Source organism: Kogia breviceps, chromosome 1, assembly GCF_026419965.1.
Source record: "Kogia breviceps isolate mKogBre1 chromosome 1, mKogBre1 haplotype 1, whole genome shotgun sequence".
NCBI lineage: Eukaryota > Metazoa > Chordata > Mammalia > Artiodactyla > Physeteridae > Kogia > Kogia breviceps.
In genome coordinates, this window is record NC_081310.1 from 103,927,443 (window position 1) to 103,950,671 (window position 23,229).

The window sequence follows — 23,229 nt, forward strand, 5'->3', positions numbered from 1 at the left end:
CAGATTTCTCAACCAACCTCAGGCACTCTGCTGCTTGCTGGCCTCACAACAAACACTTTGTGGGAAGAAGTATTATTTCCTTCCTACAGAAGGGAAACTGAGGATCAGAGAAACCAAAGGTATATTAACAGATGGCAAAGCTTAGCTAAAATCCTGATATGGCTAGAACAAAATCCTTTGGTATTCAGTTGTATTCAAAGGCAGAAGTTGTGGTATATTTAAAATAATGAGACTTTGTATGGTTCCAGTTGCTGACTCTCAAAACAAGGCGAATTAGAACAGGAAAGGATCTAGCCAAAGGCAAATTAAAGGTAAGGAGTTGGCTGGATAAAGGCTGCCTTCAGTGGGAAGAGGAAATCCAAGCTTCCTAGTCTAAGTAAGTTTAGAGGTACTATGTAATTATGAAATACAGGAACCAAGTGATGGACTTATGAACCCAATATTGTAAATCAGTTAATGGAGACTCCTTGAATCCAGAGGAAGGATCAGTTTAGAACAGAGAAGTACTACTTCATAAAGCAAATAGTAGAGACATAAAACATATTATCTCAAGATATAAAGGTAGAAAATTAAAATAGAATTTAAATACATTTATTTGTTAGACAGTAAACTTCAAAAAAACTCTTTTAAGTACAGAAAGAATATCTTACTAACTTTCTATCCCCAGTGTCCAGAAGTGACATTCAAATATTTAACAAATCATGAGCACAAACAAATGAACATTCAGACGGATGCCTGGCAAATCAGGATATACTCCAGCTGATATGCCACATGGAAGGTTATCAAGTGAATCTATCAAAATGACTGGCACACAGTAGACATTGAATAACATTTTGTTTACCAAAATGAATGACTAATATGAAAACCCAGAGGACATTCAAGCTAACAAAAGGAAAACCAATTAGTAGTATGTGGAGTCAACAGCTACTAAACATCCATCCCAAAGCAAGGAACACAGAGCATGCAAAAGGCATGCTACCTGACCAGAGCATCCTATGTTGTGAGTCTGAAATCAGAAAGCAAATAGTACTTCTCCTCAGTTGTCAGTTCCACTGCCATATGAAAATGATGGACCAAAGTGACCAGTGGTCTAACCTCATGCAGTGGGTCTTAATATTTTATTGTTTAAATTAATCAGCCTTCTGTGTTAATTAGTTCACAGATGTCAGTGTTAGTGCCTTTTAATACCTAATGTTTGTTAATGATCATTAATAATCAGCAGCTCGGAGTTTGGTATATGGACACTTCTGTTCATGGCACACATATTTATTTATTTGTTTGATGGAGCCTGTTCTCATGAGGAACAACTGGTACATCAAGCAAACATACAAATATCTCTTGTCTTTTTCTCCACCAATAATAACTCAAGGGAATAAAAGACAAAAGCATCTATAAGGTTCCATTTTTGAGGTTCAGTAAATCAAATTGTTACTTTCTTTTCATACTATATGAGGAAAGTGGAAAAAAAACCACTTCTTAGCTTTGATTTTTACCTCCATATTCAGGGAAAATATGTGGTTGATGCAGAGTGAAATAAAAATAGAGTGCTATAACATGCAATAATGATCATCATTTTAATGATTAACTTTATGTAATGTGATGATTTGGTCTGATTAATATTACAGGCACCACACTGTGGAAATTATGAAACAACTTAATTTACTATAATTAAAAGCATGATGTCAACTCATTTTTAGATTGCATATAGGCAAAGTAAGCATAGGTTATAAACCATAATTAGCAGAATTCAAAACTAGCATACATTAAATTCTAGTTGCCAAAGTTTGAGAAACGATATGAAGAAACTATATTCTTTGTAAAGATTATCCTCTAATAGCTAGACATTTAACAAGTTATCAATTCTGTATAAACATGAGGACCTCAGAGATGGTATTTCAAATCAAAATTGTCTGGTAGTCTGCTTTGGCCAGTGATAATCCTGGACAATATTATGTTTTATTTCATCACTGTTAAATTTATTCATACTACATAATGAGTCCAATTAACTTATAAATTTACCATACATTTATTAAGTACTTATTATGTACAAAAATGGTGCTAGGTGCTGCAGTTAATAAAATAATCCCTACTTTCAAAAATCTCATAGAGGCAGGGCTTCCCTGGTGGCGCAGTGGTTGAGAGTTCGCCTGCCGATGCAGGGGACACGGGTTCGTGCCCCGGTCTGGGAGGATCCCACATGCCGCGGAGCGGCTGGGCCCGTGAGCCATGGCCGCTGAGCCTGCGCGTCCGGAGCCTGTGCTCCGCAACGGGAGAGGCCACAACAGTGAGAGGCCTGCGTACCGCAAAAAAACAAAAAACAACACTCATAGAGGCAGACAAATCTGCAATTATATTGTGTGATAACATATAAACACCTTCTGTCCTAATGACAGATAAAAGGGCATTTTACACAGCAGTTGTGCAGGTCAAGAAAGGTCAGCCTGGAGAAGATACAGCATAAACTAATCTTGAAGGATGAGTAGGAATTAGTTACTGAGAAATTCTGGTATGGAATAGATTATCTTCCTTTGGTGAGGGAAGATGTAGGATGGTAAAAGAGTTAATCTCAACAAAGAAAGGAAAGTGACCTGGTTAAATCCCCTTGTAAACATGCTAATGGAAAACAAACTATCAACCAGTATTTGCAAGTGGTAGAGCTCTTATCTGCATAAAGCTTTTGGCAAGATATACCTGCTAGTCTAGGATTGCCATGGTAAACAAAACCTGGGAAATATGGATTTATACAGCAAGGTTCTCTCTAAAGAGTCAAATAAACTATGTAACCATCTGAGTATAAACTGGAGATGTTTTATAGTTAAAACAGCTTCTTTTCGTGTAAGTGATGGAGCTACAAATGTTACTTACAGACCCTACATTATTCTGGATAAAAGCACACCGTGATGCAGCAGGATGGGACCTGGAGAACTGTACTAGCGGTCTTGCACCTCTTCTTGGTTACCCCACACTTCATGCTTACTTATATCCTTGAAATTATTTATAAAGTTCGATGCAAGTTATATCTCTAATTCATGTGAGTTTGATTTCACAATCCAATATTCTGGTTATTTTGGTTACCAAGGAGACGAAGGAAGATAAAGAAAGAGTCAGTAAACTCTGACGATCCACTCTTGATCTCATCTTTAATTTACTAAATACTTCCTAATGTATTTTGTACTTTTTGGTTTATACAGACTCACAGTCTGTGGTGGAATGAAGAGCAATTTTGATACGCTTACCACTCTCTGAAATCTCCAAGCTAATTCTGCAATTATTCTTTTCTTGGGCAAAAAAGTTTGCTGAAACCACAAGTTGAGTTTCCTTCTTTTAGTACCTCCTATGGTGTTACAAGCATTTGGCTTCTTTTAATTTTAAGCTTTTAAAATTGAAGAATCTTGAACAAAAGGAAACATTTCTTCACATGAGAGTTGTACTACACATTTGATACAGTTGCCCCTTAACTATTTTGTGTCATGATTGAGCTGCAAAATCCAGAAATGCAACGCATGCATAATTTATAGGCTTAAAGTGCCTTTGCACAGGTATCATAAAATACATCTTTTCTAACAAGAAGAGGGTTTTTTTTTTTTTTTTTTTTTTTTTTTTTTTTTTTTTTTTTTTTGCGGTACACGAGCCTCTCACTGTTGTGGCATCTCCCATTGTGGAGCACAGGCTCCGGATGCGCAGGCTCAGCAGCCATGGCTCACGGACCCAGCCGCTCCACGGTACGTGGGATCTTCCCGGACCGGGGCACGAAACCGTGTCTCCTGCATCGGCAGGCAGATTCTCAACCACTGCGCCACCAGGGAAGCCCAAGAAGAGGGTATTTTTAAACATTACTCATTTATGACTGACAACATTTTCTTAAATCTGACGAGCTCTTATTGTTCCTCATATTAGATTTTGCTACAGTCAGGCATTCCTGGCTATTGTTGGAGTATCTCACAAAATTACCTTCTGCATTACTTTGGTGCCTTTGCATCATTACCTTCTTCCATCTTGAAATGCCTCTTCATATAAATTCTGTACAAATCAGGATCCTCTGTTTTATGCAATTCGCTAATCCTCTCTGATTCTACAACTTTTTATTCATTTTTCCTTTGGTTTCATACATTGATTGGTTGAATTTCTTTTTTTCCTTTTTTTAAAAAAAATTCTCAGCTATTTTTTAAGAGACTAAAGATCAGGAACAATTAACATTTTTCAATCTACATTTAATACTAGGTTGATATTGTAATATAATACACTTAAAAAATTTAACTTAAAATATAAATAATTAAATAAAAATAACTACTTATTTTAAAGCTATCAGAAGTAATTTTGGGGCATATGTATATATATATAAATATAAATTACATATTTTGAATATTTCATATTCATTTAAAGTCTTCCTATAACGTTTTCAATGTCCCTAAAATATTTTATTAAACGTGCTTCATTGATCTGTTGTCTTGGATCAAGCACTATTCTATACTTTCAGTCAGACCCAAGTTGAATGAGCCAATCCATTTGAAGGAGACTGCACTTTAATTTATGGGATGAGTATAAAGTAATAACTACCCTATGCAGTAAGTGCTCTAATATAGGAAGCATAAAGAGCTATAAGGTCCCACAGGAGGGAGAGGCTAATTACAATGGGATTAAGGAAGCCTTCAAAGAGAAAATGACATTTAGAGCAGACCTTGAAGGATGAGCTCACCTCTTAAGAGAAAAAAAATCACTTTAAAAAGAATGACAATTTTTTTTTGTTTTTGCATTAATCCATGCGTGTTTTTCATTTATTTTTATCTTTTAAATTGTATGCATGTCGAACATGTGTTTAAAAATTATACAAATTAATTTTTAATATTTTCAATTTATATAAAAGAAAGAAGATATTAGAAAGCTGAGATGAATATTATTAATGGGAGAGGCGCTTCTAAATTTCACATAAAAGTTAATAGAGTAATAGCAACATAAAGTTTAATAGAGTAATAACAAAATATCATTATTTAATAAGGCTTAATAGTGACTTGATACCAGTTTAAAATGTTCACTGTTAATGAATCTGTGTATATATATGTGTATATTTTTTTTTCATATATATAGTATATATATGTACATTGGAAAGTTGGTAAAAAAAGGTACATAGTTTTCAGCTCTACAGATATTCCTAAGTCAACACAATGCAGCCACCCCCTTGGGATTTTTGAAAATAATTAAGCATTTAGAATATATAATCTTGAATGGGCACAGGATTTGTTGGCTCCTGTTTACAGTCCTTTTTTTCCACTCACCATCTGAATTATCACATGTAGTATAGAATTCTGACAACCACACCTGTCAGCTTCTTTGATATCCATGTCTTGAGTGCAGCAGATTTTACCTCACCAACTGACTGAGGAAACATTAATTGCAACTCGTTTCAAGTGTAATATTTATAGATATTGCTAAAATTTTCAGTACAGAGTTGCTCTCATTCCATGAAGAGATAAAGCCTTCCTGTCCAGATTCCATATCATTCACAGATCTTTCTCTAAATGTTCAAAATACAGAACTTGGGGGAACAGAATAAACTCTGAGAAGCATAGTTATAACACTGATTTTACAGATGGGCACATCAGACTAGAATATATAACCTAGAACCAAGTGCTTCAACTTTAGGTCAATTCCTTTTTGACTGTTCCATTCTACCTCTCATACTACACTGAAATTTCAGGCTTTTCAAAATGTAAACACATACAGATCCTTGGAATGTCATTCCCACATCATCATAAATTATTAAAGGCATACTTAATATCTTAGTACCAAGGGAGTCATTAACTAACTTTGTGTTCCTGGGGACAATTGTGTGTGTGTGTGTTTCTTTGCAGGTACCTTCATATCTCCAACCATGCTAACAGGTCTCTGATTACCTTCCATGGAGAACGTCAACCAAAATGATGTGCAGGTGACAAATATTGAAGAGCTGCTATAAGCATCACCCTTACTAAGTAAAATGAAATTTGCCAGCTTATAAAGTTTATTTTCTAAAAATAGTCCCACGGTCATATCTCTCATAACTAAAAATCTAGAAAACGTTAGCTACTGGTAGGAAAATGCATGTTTAGCTAGCCATATTTAGATGATGAAAGCATCCACGGATGCAGCTTTAACATGATCATTTGATATTAAAATTATCTGAGGGGAGACCTACGGCTCATGCCACATGAATGATCTATTATGGATCATGTTATGTGGTACCAGAAGGATTCAATTAAAAGGTACATTTTTTCACACTAAGATATGTTATTTCAGAGTTGTAGTAACAGTTGAAGAAATTTCTGACTAACAGACCAGGCAATCTGGTTCTGTTATTTTATTATTAAAAATAATAAAGTAGCGTTATCAAAATAGTTGACCTTCTGAATAGCTAAAATACATAGAAACAGGCATTATCAAAGTTAAATCAGTTATCTTTTGGCAAATAAACAGGGGGGAAGCCAAGGGGTGCTAGGGAGTAAAACAGAGAGCCCATTTAAAATATAGCAGAATTAAAGACCTCTCATGTTTTGCTGCCATTGGGAAATTGACTGTGAACAATAGATTCTTGGTATGTTCTCTGTGTGTGGGACTATGCTATTAAAATAATTTTGTACCATATTCTTCTCAGTAATAATTAATAAGAACTACAAAGTCCTTCCCTAACCTTATCCTTTAAATTTATCAACTCAAGAGGGTCTGTTGAGTCCTGACCTTCATGCCTCCTTCTAGGGATTCCCAACTGCCTAAAGCATTCTTGCAGTTCTATCTGATCTGTCAACAACTTTTAATACCAGCATTTTTGGGGATTCTGTTATCCTGTGAAATTTAATCTCACCTATTTAAGCTTGCAGAAAGTTCTGGAGGGAATTATTAACAGATTTTCCCTCATCTTCTTAGAGGACAGTGCTGAATGATTGGTTGGTTTCCCTAAGGACCCATGGCTGAGCAGTGCTAGTTTGTCAGTAGCATCCTATTTAGCACGTGTGTGAGGCCACAAGGGAGACTGAAAGACATTTGGAATCAGAATTATATCAATATGCTGATGATGCCTCCATATCTTCATTTCATCAAAACGTATATCCTGTAGCATTAATGCTTTCTTAACTAAGATGGAAAGTGCCCCCAAACAGCACACTGCTTATGGCTCTAATTAGACAGCTGGAAACTACATTGATGATACACTAGAGCAGTGGATCAGCAGCCTCAGCATCACCAGTGAACTTGTTAAAAATGCAAATTCTCAGGCCCATCCCACAGCTACTAAATCAGAAATTGGGACTAGGGCCCAGCAAGCTGTGTTGAACAAGCCCTCCAGGTGATTTTGATGCACATTGAAGTAAGAAAACCTCGGCATTAGAGAAATGGGATGTGCTTGTCACTGCAGAATCTATTAGTAGTGCCTCCTAACTTAGTAGATTAAAACACTTCTGGATCTAATTATATGGTTCTTTGTTACTAAACATGTAACAGTTCCTTGTTAAGTCTAACTGGCCTATGTAATAATTCATATTTGCCACTAAATGATGGGAAAACTTTATATTGTTCTGTATTTCCCTCCCCCTTCAAAAATCATTTGAGAATTAGACCACAGCTTTGGATATATACATGCTGACATGCCTGACTGTGAGGCCTTTTACCAACAGACAAATTATGTTATTTCCAAATTCCATCAAAGAGCCAAAGCCCAATAAACAATATACATATTTGAGAAAAACTCTAAATGTCAATCTTCATTGACTTCAAAGAAACCAGTGTGATTGCAGTTTGGGTGTACTGGGGGTAGAAAGCATAGGAAGAATAGAAGAAATACAAAGAAATTGGGTTTGATATTAAATTCTTCACATAGGCTGAAAATTTATCTGAGAACATTCTTTCAAAACCTGTATCTTGAAGTAGATACATGATATTGACTTACCAGTTTCTTAAGTGTTAGCACTACCATGTCTTGGGCCTCTTTGATGTATACCGAATCAAATAACTACATTTATCTAACTTGGAAACTATGAGCCTTTTTAATGCTAGAAGCCCTGGATGCTTGTTCTCTCCAGAAAACATTAATTCCACAATTATTTGTTGAACACTTTTTATGTGGCATCCATTGTGCTAGGCAGGGGAAGAAAAAAGTGATGATCATGGCACCGTTCTCATAGAGCTCACAGCTCAGTAGTTTTAAGATCATGTAAACATTTTAGTTTCTTGTAAACTAATAATAAACATCCAAACATTTGTTCTTCTAGTTTTAATGAAGCCCCAGATCCGCCTGAGTTCTACTAGGCTCAACTGCAGGCATACAACAAGTTATCCCACTAATCCATTGCTTCCTCCCAATACTTTGATAAACACAGTTCATCCCACCAAGCTTTGGCCTTCTGACTGAGCCATCCTGGACTCTGATCCTTTATTTTAACTATTTTCTCCATTGCACTAACCACTGTTCAACATACATTTATGTGACAGTTTATCTGTTTGGTTGCCGTGTCTTTCCTTACTAGGTATGAGCTCCATGAGGGCAAGAATTTCTATCTGATGTGTTCACTGCTGTATTCTAATTGCCTAAAGCAGTGCTTGATACACAGTGGATGCTCAATAAATGTAGGCTGATTAAACAAACAAGCAAACAAAACTTCTACCTTCTCAAGTACTTAATTATCTGGTCTCGTTCTGTGTGTCTATGAGTGTTCTACTTATGCAGAAGAAACAGCCACTACTCATTTCTAGTGACCCTTGCCAATGGAAGATGACTATAATATAAAGTATGAAGTAAACTGACACTGCCATTCAGGGATGTCTTCCCTTCCAACTTTCAAGGTGCAGCCTTTCATAATGAAAACCTCTCTGACTTTAGATTTAGAAAAATAAGATTTAAAATATTTAGTTCAAAACGTATTGCTCAAGCACTTATTCTTGGCTGAGGTCCTATGCTATGCATGAGGATACAAAGATGAATCAAATTAGCTTCTTTTTTAATCTTAGGCAAGTCACTTTACTCCAGTATGGCTGTTTTCCTTTTATTTGTACCATGATAAGATTGCACTAATTGATGCCTAAAATGGTGCTCCAGAGAGTGTGTGGAGAAAAGGGAACACTCTTGCACTGCTGGTGGGAATGTAAATTGATACAGCCACTATGGAGAACAGTATGGAGGTTCCTTAAAAAACTAAAACTAGAACTACCATATGACCCAGCAATCCCACTACTGGGCATATACCCTGAGAAAACCATAATTCAGAAAGAGTCATGTACCAAAATGTTCATTGCAGCTCTATTTACAATAGCCAGGACATGGAAGCAACCTAAGTGTCCATCGACAGATGAATGGATAAAGAAGATGTGGCACATATATACAATTGAATATTACTCAGCCATAAAAAGGAATGAAACTGAGTTATTTGTAGTGAGGTGGATGGACCTAGAGTCTGTCATACAGAGTGAAGTAAGTCAGAAAGAGAAAAACAAATACCACATGCTAACAGATATATATGGAATCTAAAAAAAAAAAAAAGAAAAAATGGTCAGAAGAACCTAGGGCAAGATGGGAATAAAGACACAGACCTACGAGAGGATGGACTTGAGGACATGGAGAGGGGGAAGGGTAGGGTGTGACAAAGTGAGAGAGTGGCATGGACATATATGCACTACCAAACGTAAAACAGATAGCTAGTGGGAAGCAGCCGCATAGCATAGGGAGATCAGCTCGGTGCTTTGTGACCACCTAGAGGGGTGGGATAGGGAGGGTGGAAGGGAGGGAGACAAAAGAGGGAAGAGATATGGGGATATATGTATATGTATAACTGATTCACTTTGTTATAAAGCAGGAACTAACACACCATTGTAAAGCAATTATACTCCAATAAAGATGTTTAAAAAAATAAATTAATTAATTAAAAAATAAGTAAAACAAAATGGTGCTCCAGAAAAAACTCCTATGATTACAAGACTATCTCCACCTTGGATTTTGGAAAAGTCTGGAAGGGTAGAGTGGATGGAGAGAAACCTGGAGAATAAAGTTGACATTTGTAACTCAGTCATGAACCAGTGGTGACTCTGATATTTGAGTGAGATTAATCTGTAATATGGTTAGTCTACATGTGACAAATTACCTATTGACTACAGTTATAATTCTTGCCTAGAATAGAGACTCCAAATATGTTCAGGCATTCTAAAGCAAATCAAATTCATAATACTGATTTAGATAAAATGAGTAATTTATCTTTCTATAAATACATTTCATTCTTGTTCTCAGAACTAATACCCTTTATAAGGCATTATCTTCCTTAATGTTAAAATTTGAGAAGTCTGTGGTACATGTACCCAGCTGATGTTTCACCCAAGGTTAGTCACCAGTCACCTGTTAGAATGAAATGATTTTAAATCTGTCATTTTTAGTAAGTTTACTAATTATTAATTCTAGATAATGCTTACATTAGAGCTCTTTTAAGAAATAAATGGAGGGCTTCCCTGGTGGCGCAGTGGTTGAGAATCCGCCTGCTGATGCAGGGGACACGGGTTCATGCCCCGGTCCGGGAGGATCCCACGTACCGCGGAGCGGCTGGGCCCGTGAGCCATGGCCGCTGAGCCTGCACGTCCGGAGCCTGTGTTCCACGACAGGAGAGGCCACAACAGTGAGAGGCCCACGTACCACAAAAAAAATAAATAAATTAAAAAAATAAAAATAAATGGAAATCTCTTTGTTCTACTGCCTTCACAGAAGAATGAATTAACTATAAGTATTATATATATATAATGTGTACAATGATATATATATGTGTGTACAATGTGTATATATGTGTATATGTATCATGTGTACAATGAGATATATATATATATATATATATATATATATACACATATCTTTGAATGCAGCTTGTAAATTTGACTTATGGAAAATTCCGAATGTCTCTAATTACCACATTCTCCTAATTAATATCCATATACTTTGTGAAGAGTATCTAGTGTTTGGATATGGAAGACTTAGCACATTCCGCTGTTACTAGTTAAAAACAGTACCTTTCAAAGATATTAACCCTGATGATAATAAGAAGCACTTGTGTATTGACAAAGATAAACTTCTCATTGTATCCAAATCAGTATTGTAAAATAATTTTATTTTACTTTGAAGGTCTGTACTAGAAAAAGCAACTATGGGCAACCCAGAAATTTTTAAATGTGCATTTCACAATCTGAAGAACATTCTAATGATTTAAACTAGGAGACTGCACATTAACAGTTACATCTTCTAAAATTTGTTGCATGACAACTCCATATTTTCTGATGGTTCCATTTTACCTCCTCAGGGACAGCTCTTATATGAACAAAGCCTTTTCTGAAGACGATGAACACTCGGCGGGCTCCACAACGTAAAGCGGATGTTGCGCAGTCGAAAGCTGTGTCTCCAGCTCCGAGTACAATCACGGCTCCCCGTATCGATGGCAATGGAGAGTGACAGGCACACATTCCTGAATGATGAAAGGAAAACCCCATTTTCAAGTAGAGAAACCATTTCTGCATGACAGCTCAAAAGATACTTGTACTCAAAGCAGTGTAAAATTGCATCTTGCAGTTTTCGAGGATGGAGTGTCACTATCAAATTATTCTGCTTCATTGAAAGACAGTTTTATTCCCACTTTAAAAATATGCTCATACATGTAATTTCATAGTCAATACCTTTAACTTCTTTTTTTCCTTCTAGAAGGATAGCTATAACACATTTTGAAGAGTTTGGGTCATAATAAACTGGAACCAATCAATTTAAACTCTGTCAAAGTTGTGATATGTATTTTTAACTTATTGTCATTAAACTTGTTTGTTAGAAGAAAAAAAGTGATCCTTGTGATCTGAGTTAATAATTTGCAGTATTTCATTAAAACCTTTTATTTAGAAATCATCTTATAAGATTTCTAACATATAGTCCTGCTGTATAGTATATTTAGTAAATTTTGAAAATTTTGAATATGTTCCCTTTATGTAACTGAAGAATTTCTGAGAACTATTTTCTTGAAATAGTTAAGATAAAACTTTCTCCCTTTTACTGCTTTTCTCCTGGTTTTGTTTGTAAAACTGAGCAATAAAAGAAATCTGACTCTCCAAGTGAATATTTCTCAACAGCATTTATATGAATATTTGATGTTCATATGAAAATTCTTTAAAAAGTAAAATGCAGGTGTTTGCTATGTATTAGATAGCTCTGTATTATTGGATTAAATAAAACTGTTGACAAGATAAATTACTATAATTTTTGAAATGGCACCACAGATAGCATAATCATTTTGCTTGAGTCTGTATTTGGGATTACATAATTAGCCTTTTGTAATTCTCAAATACATGCTATGTGTACAATGATCTTCCCTAGCAAGCATCGTGTTCTCTTGGAAGGAAGAGGACGAAGATGGTACACAACTTTAGCTGTAAAGTTCTATAGATTGATCTAAGAGAGAAATTTTCTTATCTTTTTCAATTTTAGGAGAATAAACGTAGATTCTTATCTTTTCCATATGTAATTGATGTTAAAATATCTGAAGTTCAGAATTCTTTAAAAATATATATTTAAAGGAGTTTGACTATCAGGTTTTAGGGAATATATTATAGCTTCTTTAACACTAAGATGATGACTCTAGCCCAGTCAAAGCAGAGGACAGGCATAGCTTCCAGTTGTTCTTCCTTTGGTGTGTGAAGTGATTTCACAAAGAGCCTAGGTATTAGGCTATCCATCAAAGTGTTTTATTTTAATTTCATAAAACTGTGGTTCAAGAAGAGACTTAATCTTTCTGCTGGTGTGGATACAAATCATGGAAGACATGATCACTTGTCCTATTTTAAACAAAAATATAAAACAGTTCCCAAAGTGAAGTTCCTGCCTTTTCTTTTAAGAACAACTTCTGATGTTTGTTAAGGACACTCTTATTTTGAAGCAACTTTTCATAATGCAGTTTAGAACTGTATATAACACAGTGAAAAATCCTTATGATGATGTTTGATTGGGAGGATGGACAAATAGATGATTCTGGCTAACAGTAATGTCACATTTTTTTTTTTTTTCATTTTACATTAGTGTAATAAAAGGATGACTTGGAGATCTGGACAATTTCCTACTGAGCCTGGACTTAATATACATTCATAATACACATAACAACATAGGTAACATTAGGAACAGAAGACAATATGTGATACCTGCTTTACTGCTTTTGGCTACAAGTGGCAGAAAGTCTTTGGATGTATAAAACCCCTGGTCCTGTGTCAGGCCTTGGAAGATGTGATCCTTTTTGGGTTCTGGCAAACCTAAGTAAAAAAAGTTATAAAATATCATTAGCAGGAGGAGTACTTTTCCAACTGACTATTAGAAAGAAAGTAGAAAGCTGTAATCATTAAGATAATATGGTTCTTAGAGGAAAAAAAAAATCTATAAGCAAATTAACATAAAAGAATGTACATAACACAATGTAACACACCTCAGAGTATACCTTTAATACATAACTAAGAATACATCATAAATCACATATTCATGTGCATATGTACATATACAGAAACATGGATACTCACATATAGTGTTAAGGGGACAATCAGGTTATATTATTTCCTCATGTCATAAATAAAAATAAATGTCTGGTGTATTAAAGTGCTAAATATAAAAAAATTCATCACAAAACCTAAAAGAAAATATGAATATACGTTTATCTAGTCCCTGAATATGGAAGGTCTTTCTAAGGGTGGGGGGAGGAGACTAAAAAATTTCGAAGGAAAAAAAAGTATTTTACCACAAAAATTCATCTAGTTTTACACTTCAAAAATATTATAGGGGCTTCTCTGGTGGCGCAGTGGTTGAGAGTCTGCCTGCCGATGCAAGGGACACAGGTTCGTGCCCCGGTCAGGGAAGATCCCACATGCCACAGAGCGGCTGGGCCCGTGAGCCATGGCCGCTGAGCCTGTGCGTCCGGAGCCTGTGCTCTGCAACGGGAGAGGCCACAACAGTGAGGGGCCCACGTGCCGCAAAAAAAAAATTAAAATTATAAACAAATTAAATGCCAAGTGATTAGCTAGAAGAATATTTTAACAAATAAAATGTCTTTTCTATATAAAGACATTTCTCAGTTTTAATGAGGAACATATTAACTTTTCAGTAGAAGCATAAACAAAGGATAACAAAAATTGGGATAACAAAAAATATAAATAGTTTATAAGCACCAAAAATCTTAACTCCCCTAGTAATTTAAGAACTGCAAGTTAAAACAATGAGATATGATTTCTCCTCTATTAAAAAGTAAAGGGTTTAAGAAAATTACACTATATGGCAAGATGGGATTTGTTATGCTCTTTTGGTAGAAATTTGGTAGAAACTGGTGCCTAATTCTAAAAAACAGTTTTGAATGTATCATAAGAAAATACTAAGACATGCAAATAAAGGTTTGATGTATAAAAATGGTCAGTGCAAAAAAAAGATAAGAGAGAAAGGGTGGAGGAATATCAAAATGCCAACAGAATGAATAATCCAGTTTTACTTAAAGAGATGAAAAACATGACAGAACAAAAATGCAGACATTAAAACAAACATTTGAAAAGTGTGGTAACAGATTGTAGTCAAAATAGTGTTAAATAAACTAGCAGGACATAAAACACTGTGTATAGTATGATTTAAGTTTTATAAAAATATATAAACTATATAATCTGAACAGTAATCATTTCTGGTGGTGGGATTGGGGATATTCTGGGTTTTTTAAAATTATTTCCTTATTTTCCTAATGTTCTATAACATGCATGGATCAACGAATTAGGAAATAATTGCCAATATTTTGAAAAGAATATGAATAGCTGGTTAACATGTTTTCAAACTACAAATGAGGCAAATCTAATAGCTTTCAACCCACTACAGGAAAGCTTTTCATCTCAATTCCATAAGGGGGAAATGTATAGTTTAATGTTATTTACTATCCAAATCTCAGTCTACCAATAGTCCATTCCAGAGAAATAGGAGTTTATTTCATAGTTAAATGAAAGCCAATGGTAGTTGCTGGTAGACACACAGAGTAAAAAGCATGGCCCAGGAGATGAGTTTTGTTGTGTGTGGTAAGGTTGATACTATATCTGACCTGAAAACTGAAGGTGCTGGTGGATTGAGTGCATAGCCAGCAATAAACCATTGCTGTCCCTTCAAATTAAATCAAACATTTTTCTTTCCTGTCTAGCACCTCTTTCATTTCCTCCCCCCCAAAAGATTTGCCCTTTGTTTTTAGGTTATTTTAAGACCAGTTTTAAAAATTGTTTTAATTATCTAAGAAAGCTAGGCAAGTCATTTGACTGGTCTTTGCTCTGGCTTCTCTATAAACAAAATGAGGATAACTTTATTTCTTCATTTTCTGACATGGAGGAATATCCCTTAGTCTATTTGTAACATGGAAACTATTACATAAATGTGTGGTTATATATATTAATGTAATTCTTTTCGAAGGACTGAGATGGGGGTGGTTACAGTTACATTAATATAGCAGAATATGTACTTGAAGATTCTAATGACAAAACAATTTTTCTTGAAAGCTATTAAGAGATGATTGTAGTTTAAGCTACATTTGATTAGTCAAACCAACATGTATCATTTTATATATATATAAAATATATATATTTAAATAATAAGGACCTGTCTCCTCTTTCATATCACTATACTATAGAGATTGCATATGTTCTATGGTACTTCATTTTCCCATTTTCCTGTTAAAAAACCACAACAAGGAAAACAATGTGAAGGGTTTTGCAATTTCAAGGTGATATGATAAGCAAAAACCTTTAAGACAGATCAAAAACAAAGCACAGAGAATGTAAGTGGTAAACAAGAAGTCTATAGTTTCTGGTAATGAAGTCTAAGATCCTTCCTTTACTAATTCCTAATCTGAGCTTTTTCATTACTTGCCGTGGGCTAAGGTAAAAGGGAGATTTACATCTGTGCTTATTTTCTATAGATCCACTGCTAAAATAACTGTTATATAAAGAAATGCAAGGCATTTGTATTAAACACACCACCTGACCCATAGAGATGACTTTTTCTCTCCTGCAAGAATTATTTCACAAGAAAAAAGCTTTGGTAAAATTTAAATTTCATTTTTTCACTTGAATCATACACTGACAAGGACAACTGAGTTTCCTGTGCTTCCACCCCACTCTGCATTTATCACTGTAATGAATTTAACATTTACTGGGTCAGATTCTCCCTGTAAATGTTGAAGAGGGCACCAGCTAAATGTTCTGACCTATAGATACTGGCTTGAGGAGAGGAAAAATGAGCCAGTAACTGGATGGGATGATTATGATTGGGTTATCTCTGCAGCCTATTTAGCCACACCTCAAGTCATGCTCACTTTTAGATTCCCAGTGTCCACAGAGACCTTCTCCCCTACCTGGGTGGCAGATCATCTATTAGGACCATGTATCTGAAGCTCTGCTCACATACGCTTTGGCAGTCCAGCCCAGCTGGCAGAAGTACCCTATTCTCTGCTAACTATGATGCTGCTGGGTGATTAGGAACAGGGTCTTTGTCATCAGACAGAGTTTGGTGTGAGTTCTACCTCTCCCATTTATCTGATTGTGATCTTCTGTAAGTTCCTATAATAGTTAGTTTTATGTGTACATAGCTAAGTACACACATCACATTATCCAATCAAACACTAATCCAGGTATTACTGTGAAGGCATTTTATAGATGTGGTTAATATCTATAATCAGTTGATGTTAAGTAAAGGAGATTACCTCAATAATCTGGATAAGCTTCATCCAATCAGTCCAAAGGTCTTAAGAAAAAAACTGAGGTTTCCTTAAGGAAGAAGAAATTCTCTCTGTCTGCTGGCCTGGCCTACAGATTTTAGATTTGCCAGCTCCCGCAATTGCATAAGTCAATTCCTTAAAATAAATCATACCACTCAATCTATCTATCTGTTTATCTATCTAGCTATATATCTACCTATCTATTTATCTATTTTATATATCTCTTAAAGGCTTTATCTTTCTAGAGAGCCCTGAAACAATTCATTAATTGCTCTGATCTTCTATCTCTGCATTTCTAAAACAGAGATAATAATTATATTTCTCTTCTCTCATAGATGTGCGACTTAAAGGAATATCTATCTATCTATCTATCTATCTATCTATCCATACATATATATATAAAGCATTGGGATCTGGCACATAGTGAATGCTCAATAAACAGTATCTATTAATATTAAGATAGGTTTATTATTCTGTAGTCTATAATATTTTTTTCAAATTCCACATTTTGTGTCAAGGAAGAATAAATCTTAAATCAAAGTAAAGTATTAAAACCTTAGCAAATTTAAACAAAGTGCTACAATAGAAGAAAAATGAAGCAACCTTAAGTGAAATATGAAAGATAATGAAACTTGCAAATACCCATCTATCAAGGGAAGATTTCCCTGAGAGTAGGTGGCATATTAATAAATAAGGTATGTGTCTATACCAGGATGATTTCAAAATGACACTGAAATGACTTTTTAATTCACCTTTCAGTGGGAAGAAGGAGGTTTATGAACAAAGAGGAATTGACAAAGATTTGACAAACAAAACAACTCAGGGTAATATATGTATAGTGTTCTTTGTCTTTCAAGAAGGCCAGATAGTTTCTTTGTTCCCCTAGAATAGTTACTGAATTTTTGGTGTTTCAGCATGCATTTATACAAAGGAACACCTTCTTAAGAAGTACTGAAAGATTATCATTTTCAAGTTCTCCAAAAAGAAAAGAAAGAAATAAAATGTTGCTTATACTGCAGAAAATCTAACTTAACATGTATTGATTACTTATAGGCACTGTTCTAAGTGCCTGACATATAGGTAGGTGATTTTTATATACTAACTCATTTAATTCTCAAAACAACTCTATAAGACAACTCGCATTATTATCTGCATTTTAGATATGAGGAAACTGAGGCACATTAAGATTAAGTAACTTTGCTGAAGGTCATAGAACAAGTTAAGTAGTAATGCCAATTTCTAAACTGGATGGTCTGGCTGTAGAGTGTATACTTTAACTTCAAAATGCTTCCTTTGCCATGTATAAGGTTATAATTAAGCCCTGTTATAATGTGTTGCTACATAACAAGTGATGTCTAAAGTAATCATTCAACGTATATGTATTAAGTTTTACTGTAAGGCTATGGATACGCATACAACACAGAATGTTCCAATCTAGTGGTAGAGAAAAGACTGGCTGCTTTTCTAGGCTGCATCTTTGTTTTGCGATTCTTTTCTCTAGCACAATTCCTCTCTGAAATGTCTTCCTTCTTAAGTGCATTCCCCTTGGGTATCTGCTGGTTATTTTTCAATATTTGATATTCTTTGAAATCTGTATCTTTGCTTTGTTTCCAAAGCACCTCCCTCTGAAACAACCACAGAATAAACAACAGCAGTGTATTTAGTAAATTCTTTGTACTCATATTAAGTTCTGCACAACATCAATTAACATTAACAAGATATTACATATTCTGTTTTGTGTTATCATCTAGTAAGTAAAAGATGAGGAATACGTTTCTAAGGCTGAGTCTTCATAGCTATTGTAGGACGTGTTTAAGAATTTCTCAGATTTTATAATGTCTGCATGTGTTACTTCACTGGGTCAACTCATTCAGCGTTAACTGAATTGAGCAACAATTTGTGTGACGCCTCTCATTCTTGAAGGCATTCACTTGAATGACAGCTAAGCTGTCATGCGGAAGATGGTGATCAGATAGGCGTGTCACGGGAGACAGCCTCACACATCCCACAGAAGTGGAGAAGACAGCACAGAACATTGTGAGACTGCCTCTGGTTCCTGGCTTGCGGAAATGGGCAATGTTCTAGTATTCTGAACTCTCTGCAGGTATACGGTCTTGTTATTTCACACGAGTGCTTTTTCAATAAGAAGATTTTAGTAGATACATAAAATCCCTCTGATTATGTCCTACTCTCAAGTTTACTGGCTGAGCACAGCAAAATGTATTTGATTGCAAATGTCCTACGTTTTTCACTTTTCCAAGTACTTATGTGTCTAAGATTTTGCTGTCTTCTCAAAGAAGAAAGCACGTTGTGTGATCTCAGTCCTCATTGCTAACCCTGGTTTGGGGAATGGTGCTGCATGAGGAAGAATATTTACATGGGAAGATTAAACATGGATTCATTAAACAAACTCTCACTAAGGGACACGAGGCTATCTACCACAGCTATGCAGTTGTGTCTGTAAGAAATGTCCCCGTGTAACCATTGTTTTTCTTTATTTTTGTTCATTAAATCTTTTTAAAATATCTTAATGCCAACTGACTTACTTCTATCATTTGTAAATACAGCGTACTGAATAAGATTGAAACCTCTAAGTCAGACTTTCTGTGTTAAAATTCTCATTCTAGCTCTTACTAGCCATTGACCTTGGGAAAGTAAATTATTCTTTCTGGGCAGCAGCAGCCTCATCATAGGATTGTTAGGAGAGGAAAATGAAAACAATATATGTAAAGCTCTTCACATAGATACGAAATAAACGTTTCCTTTTATTTGCATTCCCTCCCTAAAAGCCTTTGTTTGATATAATGAAAGGATACATTCAGATAGACATAAATTAAATGTTCATCTAATCCATCATATACACAATTCACACTGTTGCACATTTAAGCGGTCAGTGTTGGACAGATTGGTTAGAATGAAAGGCTGTGGTAAGACAAGGGTATTCCTCTAACCTCATTCATTCCACAGACTACAATGGACGCAAACCATACGTGCTTCAAGACCAGGAAATAGCAAGGTTAAGACCCTCTATTGGTTAAGGCATCATTCAAATTGCAGCAGTTAGTTAACATCCTGCCTCAGAGACCACTGACCTAGGAGTCTGGAGGACTGGGTTCTAGTCTCATTATATCTTCTTTCTAGCTGTACTTGGGTAAAATTACTTTTAATACTGTGGCTGTCAAATTCCTTTATTTTATCTAATTATGTTTTATTAAGGTATAATTGACATATATTAGTTCCAGATGTACAACATAAAGATTCAGTATTTGTATATATTGCAAAATGATTACCACAGTAAGTCAAGTTAACTGCCTTGATTGGAACGAAGATATCTCTGACTTATGTACAGGGTTGTTCTGAAATGAGGTGGAAAAGTACACATAAAAGCACTCTGGTAAATCTAAAACAACATTCAAATGTAAGTCATTATTACTGTCTTGGGTAAAATATAAAAACTATGGAAAAATAAAGACTCACATTATAAAAGATTCATAGTATACACTTTCACAAACAGAAGATACTGCAATTAATCATACGAAGATATTTAAATGGCTGTAAATAGATATGTAAATGTAGGTATAACTCATAAATACATGTATTATGGATATATGTGTTTACATACTTACTAGAAAAAGTAAACTATTTCGATAACAAGCCCAAACAGTTGAGATTACAATATGGAAATAAAATATTCTTTTCAAGGGCCTAAGCATTCCACAATTTCACAATGGATTATAAAGTTCTACATCTGTCACTTAAAGATCACTTATATGACTCAAAGGATTTACTTCCAAGGGAAAACAGTGCCGTAAGAGTTATCACTCTAGGATCTATATATGGATTAGAAAGAGAACAGATCAATGATGCCCTATTGTGATTCTTTTCCCAATAAAACTCCCCATCTTTTTCTGACAACCCACTGTAAATGCATTTAGCTCTCGAGCGTTCAGACTGAATTCAGAAAGAGTGGAGTGATTCAACATAACACATATGAAATCAGATCACCATATATCACAATAGTATTCATTTCATTGATTTTTCAAATCCCCATTAAATATCTGTTCTGTATAACTGCTGTCTAGTCTCTTTCTCTCTCATTGTGACCACAAGCATTAATTGTATGGATCACATAATTTGTTAGAGCATAACAAGATGAAGACTTTTAAAAAATGTTATGAATGAAATCACCATCTCAAATAATTTTTTCCCATTACACAAGGTATTTTTCTGTACAGAGACATGTAACAATAATGACCTCCAGAACTAAGAGGAGTAAAGAACACTCATACAATTTTGAAAATCGGAGAGACGCTGAACTAGGATCTTCTTTTTGTATTTAATTATGAAAACAGAATTTTAAAAGCAATGGAGAAGAGAATAAAGTAAACAAATGTAATAATTCCTATGAAGTTACAAACATATTTGTTTGCTTTTATGATTTCATGTAGAAAATATGTATAAGTTCTATTATACCAATGAGATCAGTTCATAAAATTTCATATTAGAGCTAATATCAGGCTCCAATTTAGAGTTTATATGGGTGACAGACAATATAAACATATTAATAAAGCAATGTGTTCACAAGATCAACACATATGAAGTAAATTGAATCTAAGTGGTTAAAATTCTTCTAGAGGATTTTTAATCTGTAATAAAATATCTAGCAATTTCATATAACAAAATGAGAATAAGATGCATTTGTAGTCTCATAATTTTTACTCCTTTTACACATTTGGAAAAAATAGAGAGAGAGAGACCTTATTTTAATTAATAAAATATTGTCCAAGAACTCAAAGATGGATAAAATATCCTTGAGTGTTTTTTACTTTCCTAATAAATAAATTCTATATTCAGGATCCACCTTATCTATTGTTCTTTCTATATAAAGGGACATATGAAGGAACCAAAACAACAAAATCCTGGACCAAAAAAAAAGATGAACTATTTTTCTTTATATTTTTGTAATACAATTTTCTTGTAATTAGCAGAAGTTATTTTACTAATTAAAATTTAATTTTAATATAAAAATAAGATCTCATTAAAATCTCTCTTCTAGAAAAGATATGTTAATGTAACTTTTTTTTCTGTCACAAAATTATACATATCCCTCTGATTTTTGGTATTATTTATTAAAGTGTGCTTTATCTCTTGGGCCTTTTTTATTTGTTTTCCTCCCTTCTCTTTTCTCTGTTTCTCACTCTCATTTGGCTTTGGCTATAAAACAATTTCCTTAAATTTTAATCCTCACATCATGAAGTAAGGGTAAGCAAAAAAGTTCAAAGAATATGCCTCAGGCGAAGATTTTTTTTTTCATAATGACTGGAATTCTTAGATGGTGTTAGAAAATTACTATTTAGGACTATGTAAGCATACTACATTCCAAAGTAAAGAAATCATTAATAATAAAATACTGAAAAGGAACAGTTATATTACAAAATAAATCTACCCGGCTTACAAAGAAAACAAATTTGCTATAGCTACCTGCTGTGGAGATGAGGCAGTAATCTCAACAGCAGGAAATAAAAGAGAAGAGAGGAGAAAAATACAAAAGCACAGACATTAAAAAAGTAATTAAAACACTTATCTCCATCGACATACATTACAAAAAAAACCCTCAACCAACCACCTAAAAACCATACTTTACTGAACTGCACAGCAGGAAACAGCATTAAAGCTGCCACCTTAAACACACATTCTGTAGAAGGGAGAACACCCCTTTAAAAATGTAATCTCAAAAGTATTACTAATGTGTTAATCACCAGTAAATGTACCATACATTCATTGTATTGTATTAGTTACTTTCTCAAAGGTATTTATTAATTGTACTTCTAAATTTTTTACTCAAATAAATTCTTAAATATACGTACAGGTAACCTCTATTTGTAATCGTTCTAATGAATTTTTCAGCTATATTGTGAGGCTAAAGTATTCTGTATATCAAAAACTTTATGTAAAAGTTTTTAATATAACATGCATTTATAATAGATAATGCAGTTAAACTGTTTTCTTTAAAGCCAAACTAATCTTTGCTATAGTACTGAAATAAAAAGAGTGAAACACAATGCAAGAGTTGAGGTCATGGATTAAAACTGAAATGAAAGCTAAGAATCATTCTGATTTACCCAAGTATGCTCTGGCCTTCAGAGCTCTGCAAAGTGAAACAATACAAGTCTGAGGAAGCAAGTGGCAGGCCTTAAAATAAAGACCATGCACCAAATGTGCCTGGTGACTCTCTGAGCTGCTGAAACTTGTTTCTGCATCTACCTGATTCTCCCCAGGCATGTCTGTGAAACGATGGAGAGCTGCCTGATTCAGAATCAAAAGACGTCTAAGGGATTCCTGACCTTCACTTGTGTGTGTGTGTGGGGGGGGGGGGGGGCGGTACACGTGCCTCTCATTGTTGTGGCCTCTCCCGTTGCGGAGCACAGGCTCCGGGACGCGCAGGCTCAGCGGCCATGGCTCATGGGCCCAGCCGCTCCGTGGCATG

General features: G+C 34.8%; 1 protein-coding gene across 1 annotated transcript in view; it reads right to left on the bottom strand.

The window, feature by feature from the left end:
- DPYD (dihydropyrimidine dehydrogenase) overlaps window positions 1–23,229 on the bottom strand; it is an 817,352-nt gene that overhangs the window by 449,423 nt on the left and 344,700 nt on the right. The window contains exons 9-10 of the mRNA XM_059043609.2: window positions 13,168–13,275; window positions 11,287–11,456 (exon numbers count right to left, since the gene is read on the bottom strand). Of these exons, the coding sequence (XP_058899592.1) occupies window positions 11,287–11,456; window positions 13,168–13,275 (278 nt within the window). The remainder of the gene's footprint in view (window positions 1–11,286; window positions 11,457–13,167; window positions 13,276–23,229) is intronic.